Source organism: Bombus bifarius, unplaced genomic scaffold (assembly GCF_011952205.1).
Source record: "Bombus bifarius isolate JDL3187 unplaced genomic scaffold, Bbif_JDL3187 scf7180000007966, whole genome shotgun sequence".
In the NCBI taxonomy this organism is placed as follows: Eukaryota; Metazoa; Arthropoda; class Insecta; order Hymenoptera; family Apidae; genus Bombus; species Bombus bifarius.
In genome coordinates, this window is record NW_022884352.1 from 5,560,302 (window position 1) to 5,573,249 (window position 12,948).

The 12,948-nt window shown below is 39.8% G+C and overlaps 1 protein-coding gene across 5 annotated transcripts in view; it reads left to right on the forward strand.

Annotated features, from left to right (window-relative positions):
* Positions 1-12,948, forward strand: part of LOC117204821 (chloride channel protein 2) — a 34,168-nt gene that overhangs the window by 17,885 nt on the left and 3,335 nt on the right. For 2 of the 5 annotated variants that reach the window (XM_033442604.1, XM_033442622.1), the window contains exons 2-7: positions 9,327-9,612; positions 10,034-10,245; positions 10,861-11,381; positions 11,795-12,029; positions 12,107-12,269; positions 12,570-12,800. In XM_033442604.1, the coding sequence (XP_033298495.1) occupies positions 9,327-9,612; positions 10,034-10,245; positions 10,861-11,381; positions 11,795-12,029; positions 12,107-12,269; positions 12,570-12,800 (1,648 nt within the window). Of the gene's footprint in view, positions 1-527; positions 1,493-1,672; positions 1,761-6,507; positions 7,950-9,326; positions 9,613-10,033; positions 10,246-10,860; positions 11,382-11,794; positions 12,030-12,106; positions 12,270-12,569; positions 12,801-12,948 lie in introns of those variants that run through there. The other 3 variants (XM_033442587.1, XM_033442596.1, XM_033442612.1) reach the window with 3 other exon arrangements.

Below are 12,948 nucleotides of genomic sequence, written 5' to 3' on the forward strand. Positions count from 1 at the left end.
CGCGGTAATTTTGATCAATGATAACTGGTGACTTTGAAGGCAGCTTCCTACGAGCCCTCGTCGAGGGAAGTGGCCAATTGCCGTGTATGGCCACCGTACAGTCGCCACTAGAAATACAACCGATAAGACTTCGAAGCTTTCGTTTCTCTTTCTCCTCTCTCTCTCTCTCTCTCTCTCTCCCCTCCTTTCTCTCTTTCTCTCTTTGATACGAAAAACGCCTTAATCGTCGTGTCAGTGCTTCGATGACCTAAATCTTCGCTCTTATTGAAATTCCAAACTTTTGTGAAACGTGCAAAAATCAATACTTTGCAATCAAGCCACATACCTGTACCTCGAACCTTTCATCTTTTATTTCCTAAAACGATACATCTTTTGTGAAAGTACAAAAATCTGACGATATTCGATATGTCAATGGACACATTGGAAAGTTTTGCAAGTAGTCGACTAATTTCCAGTCGAATGAAATTCTTGCGTAAAGATTTGTTTCGAGGCGTGGAAGAAAAATGGCGATCGCGAGTGTCCCCGCTGCGATGCCGCAGAGGTGTCCGCGACAATAGACAGCGCCGATATATCGCGGGGGAAAATCGCGAGCGTAGCGCGACGACGACGTCGACAACAGTCCGAGCGAGGCTAATGAGTCAGTAAATTGGACCAGCTTAGGCCCTCCCATCTGAGGCCCGCACGCTGGTTCTCTCTTCTCATTGTCAGTGTGACTCATTGGCTTCGTGTGCGACGGTTCGGCCTACGGATTCAATTGCTTTAAACGCTTCTTTTTGCCAATTTTTGCTTCCGCCCGCGTAGTGTCAGTGTCAGTGTCACACGGACTCTCTGGAGACGATTCGAGAAAGTCGCTCCTTGGAGGAAAACGTTTCTGCCCTTTCCACTCAATTTTGCATTCTGCACGCGCGAAACAACTTCACTAACAGAACGAAGAATCCTCTATGGACGACAGATGCGATCGAGCGTGTACACGGAAAGCTGACGAATCTACATTTTCTCCGTGTCTCGACTCCGATGTATACCCACGACCAGGCTACGATGATTCCTCGGCGTGAATATTCTCGGTTACCTATCGGTCCATAGTTCTCTCGAAAGCTTTCCGACTTTCCTGTTCGTCATTTCGATAAATTCCGTGGATCATATCTGTCATTCTCGAGAATGATTTTCACGGTTTCCACGCGATTACGTAATCCCTCTGGCTCGAGGAATTTCAAGCTCGGAGCAGCGCTCTGAGTGACAGGAAATTTATTGCGACCGATACCATTATCGACTCGTGACAAAAGACAATTGTAACCTCTTTCTCGGTCAGATTAGTCGTCGAGTTCCGAAGGAACGTATAAACGATGGCGAATCAGGCAACGAAGAAGGAGCTCCGGGAGGAGACCCTTCATTATCATCCAGACGGTAGCGAAGAGGAAGTGGACAAAGAATGGGAGGAATTTACCAGGCTGATGGCGAAATTACGAGAAAATCGCCGAAACAGGCCGCACAGGTATCCAGCCGTTTATCTTTCCTTCGACTGTTCTCGTGAAATTGCACGGACATTGAAAATCCACGTATACACGTAGAGTTCGAGCAGATTTCAGATATAATTCGCCTACCTCTCCTCGTTATGGGGTCCCTTCTTCTTTCGTGTTCTCTAATTTGGAATATTTTATTTTCTTTTTGTCAGACCCTCGCAAGCTTTTTATCCGTGTCCTCCGCCAAATGCGGACGAGGAGCAGCAGGATTTCGATCCCTTCGATTACATTAATACGATTGTAAGCGATCTCCCTGACTGATTCGTTTAATGCATCGTGGAGATGTTACTTATGCATGCGTAGAGAAGAGAGACAATGTACTTCGCGTGTAGGAGCATTAATAAAACTCTTCCTTGTCGATTTAAGTTCGTCGATCACATTGCATGAATCGCATTCTTCATTCGATACTGTACAGTTTTCCTGTACAAAATACGTACTACTTCTATACGTCGATGTTGTTTAAACATTCGTGGTTCTTCGCAGCTTTCGCTGGCGCGTCACGCTTTTTCCATAATGGTACGCTGTCTTTGACTGCTTCGCATCGTCAAAAAAGAAATTCCATCGAATCTGAAATAAGAATTTGGCAGGAATGTCGCGTGGAACGCGATGCCATTGAACCAGTGCCGGACAGATTTATAATTAAACCGTGTTCGTTGCTAGCAGACGAATCCCAGACGATTTAGGCGCCTGCCAATATCTCGAATTGCCTGCAAATGCGCGATGTGCTCACCACACAACCGTTCGATTGTTTTATTTTACCGACACTGTTTGTAATCGTCTCCATAATTCTCCACGCTTGCCATTCACGTTTCTTGAAGTTTCGTAATTATATTTTTCTATTTAAGATAGTACTCGTAAAGACTCTTCAGAAATATGAAACGTTAATACGAATGTACATATACCACCGCGCGTAATTATTCGAACAATTTCAAAAGTTAATTGATATCGCTTGGAAAATTTAAATTTGAGATAGATACGATTGCAATTAGTCATCGGTATAACAAAAATATTGTCCATTAGTGGCGAGAGACGCTCTTATTATGCAACGAAATTGAAATTAAATGTAAGACATTTATCGTTCGAATGCTCGCGAGTAGACTGGCGATGTTTACGTATTGATGGAAAATTTAATGTTGCAAAGTGCACATATATCCGATGCATGCAAGAATATAAATACAATAGGCGAAACAAATCTCTGTTCGAGTTCACCATTCCTTTGATTATGTTCAGAAAAATATGAACCTGCGTAAATATTCTACATCAAAGCACAAATGGGTTATGGAAGCAAATACCCGTTTTCAGCGATACAATATATCTTTGCGATCGCTTTAAGATTTTTTTTTCTTGAATTCTTACGCTGGCGTGGACGGTAGCGCGACCTTTGAACGGTTGCCAAGTGGGCGAGAGACTACATTTTAAATAAACGTTTCGTGAGAGCAGTTTGCAATAACGGGTCACGATCCCTGTCAGCTCCGCCGTGCGACATCCGTCGATGCTACCACGAACCACGGTCTCTTTTTCCCTGCCAAACGTACCATCCCTACCAGACAGTTCCTTGCCCAAAAGCTTCACTCATGCGGTACACCGTCGTCTCACGTGACAAATCTCTGACAAATTTACCGCACAGCCTGAAACAGGTTTCACAAATGTCAATAAAATGTCAGATTCGCGGGAGTCGGTGGTGCGTGCACGCGGTCTGACCTTGACACGAAATCTGCATCATGGGACTGCTACCATCACCCGCAAGTCCATCGCGTGCATCTCCACGAAATTAGATGTGCGAAGACGCGAGGATACCAACACTCGGAGCTTCTTCTCCGGACGCTTTGGAGATTATAGAAAATCATCAAAATTCAAAAAAGAAAAAATCTTTTTCGATCTTGAGGGGGGGGGGGATACTTACATAAAAATTCATTGCGTGACATGGATTTATCGATGTTTCAAATTGGAGGATATTGAAGCTCGGAGTTCCGTCTTTCGGCATTTTTAATATTATAGAAGATCGTCAAGATTAGCAATTTGCCCATTGTGCATCTTTCCCAATTCTTTTGAAATATGTAACAATCCACTGCGAAATACGCATTTAGTGGAGTTAGAAATTAGAATTCCAAAGACGCGAGGATGTTAATGTTTAGAATTTTCTCGATATATTTTAGAGTTCGTAGCTAATCGTCGAGATTAGTATATTGTTATTCTTTTTCTTTATTCTTCGAAGACACGAAGCGAATCTTGAAAATCATTAAATCACTCATTGTTCATTTTTATTCTTTTGCGCGTTTGCTCCGGATCGTTATTATGTTCGATACGAGAATCGTGTATTGACGTGCATGTTCAATTGGTGCATCGATTTTCATCGACACATTATATAATTGCCAATTCAAAGAAGAATACTCTTGTAAGAATTGAAAGACTCAATTCCCTTTTACACAACTTGCAACTAGTAGTCTCTAAAAAAACTTCAGTCTTTTATCAATCACGGTTAATGTTGTTGAATCGCTATAGTTACATTCATTTCTGATTCTCTCGCGTTCAATAATTTGCGTGAAATCCTGATGATTTTGCGTAAGCGCGTCTCAATCAGGTGATATCCTACAAACGGAAAAGGGTACGCCGACCATTGCAACGACGTCTTTCTAAGCAATGCCTTTATCTGCATGAATGAGCGCTTAAGGACTCGTTACGTTTATCCGACATGCGTGACCAGCGTGCAGATCTACTCACGTGACATACAGGTTCGATTCTACACGCGTACAGACCGCTGCATTTCGACCTGTGTGCACACATCACGCACACATTCGTCGTTTTCCTCTGGTATGCAGATGCACTGTTTCCGGGTGCAGTGTCTGCATCGCTTCGTTGCACTGGATTTTCCACGATTTCGATGGGAATCGGCTATTCATTCTATCGAACGAATAGTTTTTTTCTATTTAATTTTTAAATAAAGCGAGAATATCGTATGATGATATTTAATTGGATCTAATTGTAGAAAAATTACGCTTAAAGTGTCTTACTTGAATAATATATATACGCGAGCCTTTCAACAAGCTAAAACATTCAATTTATCAATATTTTTATTCGGATACATGGTCAGTGTTTTCTGTCTATTCTCAAAGAAGAAATGATCTACTTTTATAAGTTTATTTATCGTCAGATAACGTAAATGAACTCGATTGTTACATCATCGTTCAACTGCAAATATGTATTAATGTATGTGCAAATATAATGTAATGTAATGCATATGCAAATATGTATTTATGTATTAATGAAATATCGAAAGACACAAAAATACTCAGAATAATATATAAAAGCATATAAAGTATCCATGGTACATCATAAAATTAAAAATTTTTTTTTGTGCCATACGTATATATAAAATATATATTCGTATAGCACAAAAATATAAATTCACATAAATATTCGTAATCATCATCTTTCTCTAATTTGCAATTTAGAGTAGTTTGTAGTTGCTCGATATTTGGAGTTATTCATCAAGTCCACGCAGCTTCTGAGTGGGTCAATATGTATGCTAAAGATTATGTTTATTTAGTCGATGAAAATTTAACTGTTGCCAATTTTCATGGGTCATCGACGATAATTTTAGCTATATTTTATTGACTAAACGTTGACAGAAACGAATCGACCGCGCTATATCGGATACTCGAGAATCATAGCCGGCGCAAATTTTGTTTGTTGAGCGATAGTACAATAAGACGAGTCACATGCGTTGGAAATGTGTCACGTCGGAAACGCTACAATAAGCGGGGGCGTTTATCACTTTGTCGAGACAATTACTTTCAGGAGTTGTGCCAGTCGGTGAGCTTCTTTCTGGAAACGGCTCTCGGATGCTTTTGTAAACGGGGAACCGAATTGTATCTCGCGTGAAGCAATGAAGAATGACGCGAATAACTGTACGCGGACGAATACCGATGCAATTCTAAAAATACGAATTAGAGTAAATTGTAATTGCGTGTCTTAAAATTAGATTCTAAAATTACGGGCCAGCCATTAGAGACTCAAACTCCAAGGCGACTCGAAGATAATTTAGTAATAAATACGGTACCGTGACCCTAAAAGATGAAGGTAGCCTCATTAAAAACCTACTTAATCCTCTGGACTTCCAAAAAACCAGACTGAAATTTATAATTTCAATTATCGCTTTTAGGGAAGGATTCTTATCGGTTCGACGTTTGTCCTAGAATCAAGCAATTAATTGTATCGTGAATTCATTACGTTCAATTAATAAAATTGGGTTAGCGGCTGACTGCCCAGTGGAACGTGGTTGTCGTCAAATTCATGCACAGGATAGCTCAGGTGTCGACGATATTTCAATCCACAGATCATTCTGCCTCTATCACAGGGTCCTTTTTCTACGTGTAACACCTCTACGGTCTATCTTATGTAAAACAAACGCGATATTGTCTTGACGCTATAAAATAAGAATACAGTTTAACCCCTTGCCATATGATAACGATTCGCGCTCGTGACACGGATTAAAGATCAAATACGACGAAGGCTATACTTGTAGTACACGCAGTTGTATATTTTACGATTATGAATTACCGAGTGTATATTGCATATGTTTAACGCGTATAAGTTTAAAATTGATATTCGTGTGTATACATAACTTTTTTGGTAGACATTTTTCATATTTTGACATGTGTTATCTATTCTAAAGCAATTGCCCTTATTAATTATAATCCCGCTTTTTAAATTAAAGTACATCAAAGTATTTCCCATATTAATTACCTTTAAAACTTTCTTCTGCAAGGTAACTGAAAAGAATTACAAGTGGACCATTGATTCTTATCCATTTACGGGAAATTTGAAGATGCCAAGGTATATAAAATATGCAAGGTAGATTACCTTGGTAGATAAGAGAAGTCTCTTTAATTAATCTGAAAAATTTCAATCTGGATAAGCATAATTCGTCGTTCATCCCACGAATCTAAAATCTAAAAAATTTTATTTTTCCAATAGCTGAGCAATATTTTTACAAGAAACGATCAGACGTATGCTACTTGCAAGTTGTTTTAATACAACACGTGCGTAGTAGGAGTAGTAATGATTGTTACATAAAACGTAATCAGGCGTAGGATTCGTAGTAAGCCGAATAGCAAATCGCGGGTTATTTCTGTCCGGTTTTCGACGATCCAAGAGGTTTCCAAACGTTCGATAAACACGGGACGTGTTGGACTTTTTCGACGATTGCGAAACCCGTTTTCGAAGACGCGAGGAATGGATTTCGTTTTTCGATTCGTTATGGGGAAATAGTTAGGGCCAGCTAGGGCCGTTTAATGGTTAATAGACAATAGAGCGCACCGTCGTTGATCGACGTTGGCCGCCGCTAAAAATAAGGATTTTGACTGTTGCCAAATTTCAACAAATATCGCGACTCATGTTCAAATCGGAAAACAGGTTCAGTTGTCGTTCGTCCGCAAATTCGCGTGCACGCTCTCGTCGGCAATTCGGCATATTTCAAACGTCCACAGGAATTTCTTAGAACCAGTTGAACGGCTATCAATAGTGAAAATATTCCCGTTTCGTCGATGGAAAATATTTCGCGAATGAATTTCGATGTGTTGAAACGCACTTTAAAGATCATCGAAGTCGACGATATAAAGAGAGAGGATTTGAAAGTTGAAAAGGAGGATCAGAATAAAATTGTAAATAAATTCTAGACGTCGAGATCGCATATAAAGATAATTTCTGGTAATTAGCGAAACTCGTTTGGCTCGTCTGTTTCTGGTTATTCGTTAAAGAAACAGATCATTAATCATATGGGACTCGCGAGCGAAAGAAAAACAATAGGAACGTGACAAATGACTCGCACGAAGCTTCTAATATTGATGGTAACCTGCGAAATGCTGCGAAATTCTACCAACTGCGAATTAAAATATCTTAATACACCAAGGTTGGATAGAATAGGCGTTCCTCGCGGCCTACGTTATTTCCTCGGTCTATCGTGTAACAAGTAGATCCTGGCAATCGCTTAAGGAAGAAAACAATAAAATCGTAATGGCCTGTTTACAGTAACTTGTCGCCAGAAATACCGGATATCGAAGTTTGCCAAGAGGTGAAGTGCGAACAATCAAGGAACCAGAATAGCCGGCTACAATTAGTAGATCTTCGGCGACTTAATGAATTGAAGTCGCGAAGAATCGATCGAAGAGAAAGATCGCTAGATAGATTAAACAGTTTATCAGATCGACTTAACAAGCGGAGAAGATGTACGATCGGTTGCCAGTGACCCGTAAATCTTTTCTGTACTCGAAGAATGCTTGGTCCGTGACTTAATCGGTCGATCTATCGAAGAATTCTGCGTCCCTTCCATTCAGAGCCAGCTCGAAGCTTTCAGTGGCATTTCATCCAGTTTTCATGCCGGCTTTCGTTCTGAATAGAGCCTATTTCGTCTGTAACGATAATTATCTTGTAAGTCAGAAATATTTGACGAGATTTTCTCCCGTTGTATCAAAAAACTAAGGCAAATTGTAGCAACTAATGCACCGAGTGTTCTCCACCTCCGTTGATCTTTCCCAATATCGGTATATAACGCTGATACGTCTTATCTTCTCGATCACTAATCAAAGTCATCGAACCGCGTGTAATTTGATTTTCTCCGTGTTTCGTTTGAAATTATTTTCACGCATTGTCTATTTTTAAACGAGGTCTAGGATCGCGACATTTAATTCGTCGCGAATGTTTTACAATGTTCTCGTACAATTCACGGTGATTCGTCGTGTTTTCTACGATTCCAGAGTTTCAATTGTCCCAGTCTTTAAGTCTTTACCTACAAATTAATTTCTTTGTTGTTTTCCTTTTGATTTTCACCTGTAACACATTCAGATATTACAGTAGTTGTAACAGTTATTTATATTGCAAAAGGATATAAAATTTGTCCATGTCATTCACGCTTGCGTAAGTGTATTTTTTTCTTATGAATTAGCGCACGATAACGCGTAATCTTCATCGCTATTGTAATCTCGTCGTTCACGTGTACGATCATTATCATTGATGAATATTGACATTTTTTCTTGTCAAATGATACGCAGATTAATATCTCCTAAAAGCGCATCGTTCATACAATCTAATATTTTTTATAACGATTCTCATTTTCTACACAATCGCTTGATTGGCGAAAAATCAGCTTGCGCACGATATTTACAATTTTGTTAGTTTGTATGTAGAAAGAGTGTATTTTGAGTAAACAAGCATGATAATAGCACGTAAACAGTGGTAACAGCAGCTCAGATAAATCACTACCGAAGATGACGTTTCTAAATGGATCAAAGCTACAAAATCCCCAATTCGCGTCATGAATATTAAATCGATCGAAGACAATCAGGTGGATTTCATCAATTAGGCAATCATTCGTCGTTTTGCTGGTTCGATCGTGAAGTTTCCAAAATGCACGACCCAGTGTCGTGATCGATGTTGAAATTTGTTTGAAGTAAAAAATTCTCCAGTATATCAGAGTACTTCGTAGTAGTTCGTAGATTCTGTGAAGATTAATCTATCACGAGTAAATAGCTCGATCAAAGGTTCTTTAATTGGTAGACAATCGTGGACACTAAATATTTTGTATGTATAGCACTTTGTTTACAAAACTTATTTCATTCGTCGTAAAAGATATATTGCATCGTGTTTTCTCAGAACCTTGATAACATTCATATCGATGATGCGTAAATTTTGTTTAAAAAATGTCGATAACATATTGTCTCGCTGTCGGTGTGGAAATTCTGTTTAAAAAACGAGAAGTTGGAAAGGAGAAAAAAGCTCAGAGTCGATGAAAGATGGTGCTGCGTTTAGATGTATGGTCGCTACACGAAAGACCTGGGTGAGTACGCAAAAGAAGAGGCACGAAAGCTGAAGTACCACGACAAAGCGCGGAGAAAGTATGACAAGACTAGAGCGGAGGATCTACGAAAGTCGAGGAGAGGACCACTATGCAGGAAGTTGCTCGCGTTATTGGCCTTCGCCTGGAAGCACACTGGAGCTAGATTAGGCGAAGACTGGGTCTTCTTGGCTCTTCTTGGTATAATCATGGCGCTTATCAGTTACGCCATGGACCGTGGCATTTCTATGTGCAACAACGGTCAGTTGAATAAAAAGAATTAATTCTTTCGATCTCTAGCTTCGATAGAATTTCGAAATTTAAAAATGTAGAGAAAACCAGAAATTGTGGTTTTGAAAGAAACATGTCTCGGTAAAGTCAATTTAACTCTTGCAATCTCTAGACTCGATGGATTATCGAAATTAAAAAAAGTTACGAATCAACGAATGCGGTTTTGGAAGAAAAAGTCTATTATAACCAAGGAATAGTTCTTTTTTTCTTTTTTTATGTAGAAGTAATTTTCTATGTTGAAACTAGCCATTAATTTTTTTTCTCAGAAAATTCAATCTATTTCAAAGCTTCGCAATTTTCCATGCCATTAATTTATACGCGTCTATTCTGATAAATCAATTCGATGTACGATAAAATCAAGGTCTCGTTAACCGTATCCTTCTTCCACCAGCCAGGATATGGCTTTATCAGGACCTGACGCATCATCCAGCGCTTCAATATCTCGCCTGGGTGTCTTTGCCAGTTTGCTTGATTCTCTTTAGCGCCGGATTCGTGCACATCGTTGCACCACAGAGCATAGGATCAGGCATTCCAGAGATGAAGACGATTCTACGCGGAGTGGCCTTGAAGGAGTACCTGACCTTTCGTACTCTTGTAGCGAAGGTTAGAAACAAGATTCGATTTCCATTGAAATGTATCATTACCGCTATACGTTCCCTTTTAACCGACTGACCACTTCCGAATTTGATTAGACATTTCCATTTCTTTTGATTAGAAAATTTAATGCTTTTGTGATACGACAATTGCTGACTTAGTCACTAAAAAATAGTTTCGCAGAAGACGCGTTAATTTAAATGTTGTAATTAAGTCATTTTCAGTCCATGTGTATAGTCTAATTTCAACGAAAATGATTTATTTCTTGATTTTCGATGAGGTTGAACCTTTCTTATTTGTAGAGTAGATATATTGAAAGTATAAAACGCATGATATAACAAAGGAAATAAGTTTACTATAAAGATGTGCATATCACGGCATCGCAATATCTCCTATTGAAACAAGCAACAACACTTCATATAAGATAATACGACATAATTAAGATACATAAATAAAATTCTCACGAAGATTCCCAATCACTGTATTAAATCCTCAATCTCCTGGACTGAACAACAATCTGATATTCAATAAATTCCTATATATTCATCGAATTCCTATTTTCCTTGAAGCTTCTGCTCTGCATGTTTTCGAGCGTCGGTGTAGAGCCACCGTAATGTCTAACAGGTGATAGGTCTGACTGCCACATTGGGCTCTGGTTTACCGCTGGGCAAGGAAGGTCCTTTCGTGCACATCGCTAGTATCGTGGCCACGCTTTTATCCAAATTGGTCACCAGTTTCCAAGGAATCTACGAGAACGAGAGCAGAAACTGTGAGATGCTCGCAGCAGCCTGCGCTGTTGGAGTTGCCGCCTGTTTCGCAGCACCGATAGGTGGAGTTCTCTTCAGCATCGAAGTAACCACCGTGTATTTCGCCGTTCGAAATTACTGGAGAGGATTCTTCGCAGCCGTATGCGGCGCCACGATGTTTCGATTGCTCGCGATCTGGTTTCAACGAGAGGAAACGATTACCGCGATGTTCGCAACGAATTTTACTATGGACTTCCCCTTCGATCCTCAGGAATTGTTTGTATTTGCCTTGATCGGTGTTGGCAGCGGTCTAGGAGGTGCTTTCTACGTCTGGTTGCATAGACAGTATGTGATCTTCATGAGGAAGAACAAGAGTATGAACAGCTTCCTGCAGAAAAAGTGAGTGATTTCTGATTGAGACGTTTCTGACAAAGATTTGAGATACAGTAATGCTTTGTTAACTGGACGTGAATTAGGACCTTTTCTTAATTATCGAGGATGGCCCAGAATCTAGTATCATTCATGATTATTAGAACCGTACAGCTTTTATGCTTTACTTCGCCTCTGCTATAAATGCTAAGAAGATGCTAGTTGCTACTGTTGATATTATACGTACAATTCTTCGGAACATTGATCACTGTCTTGATTACATTACTGGTTAGAAATTTTCATTCTTCAGCTGAAATTAATCTGAGAAGCTGGCGAGGATAAAGATAGCCAGTTAACGAAGCAAAGTTCCGTCTAGTTAACTATATTGGTACTTAAATAACGGTAATCCAAGTATCGTTCACGGTTTCACAAAATTATTCCAGTCGCTTCTTGTATCCTGGAATCGTCTCCCTGATCGTGTCCTCCGTGTCTTTTCCCCTGGGACTAGGCCAGTTCATGGCCGGTGATTTAAACACCCACGATCAAGTTTACGGTCTGTTCACCAATTTCACTTGGACCAAACAAGAATTAGGAGTAGAAGAAATGAACATGGTTAAACATTGGTCTACCATATACACTGATGTGTTCATCGGTTTAATTAGTTTCGTTGCATTCACGGTAAAATATCCTTAGTCAAATAAACTCGTCGCGCCTTTAGAAGAAGTTCGGAATGAAATTAAGAGCTTCGTTTTCAGTTCATCTTTTCGATCATAAGTTCGACGGTTCCCGTGCCATCGGGAATCTTCATCCCCGTGTTCAAAATCGGTGCTGCATTAGGCAGAGCTGTGGGTGAAGCCATGGCTCTATGGTTCCCCAATGGTGTTCGATATGGTGGTATCATAACTCCTATCGTACCAGGTAATTTGGAATTTTCCCAATAAAACGAGAAGTTTTTAACCATCCGGCCGCGGGCGATTTTCATATTTTTCTGTACAAAATCGCATCCTATAGGTTTATCATAAGGGGATTTTTAATGCAGTAGGAGCAAAAGTCAGAATAAACGATGAAAAAGGAGATAGTTTTTTCTATTAACCTACATCTTACAAACAGCATGGTTCACCGAAATTAACAGAATATGTATGCAAATCGTGATTTCGACATCGTCCGCGACTGGAGCATTGAAAGTTAGAAACTCGACTGAAAGAAATTGTTCTTCAGGAGGCTACGCCACCGTTGGAGCAGCTGCATTTTCCGGTGCTGTGACCCATACAATCTCTGTGAGTGTTATCGTGTTTGAGATGACTGGCCAGATTACTCACATTGTTCCTATAATGATCGCCGTGCTGATCAGCAACGCCATCGCTGCGCTTCTTCAACCCAGCATATACGACAGTATCATTCTGATTAAGAAGCTGCCATACTTACCAGACCTACTACCTTCCAGTTCAGGTAATTCCTTAATAATCTTTTGCTAAATCCTCTGCATCCTTGACAACCTAAATCCATATATTTCTGAACTTTGCTCTTACTATTTTTAACAAGCTTCCCAAAGGAAGTTCCATAAGGAGGTAATAAATTTGTTAAATATTATCTCTCT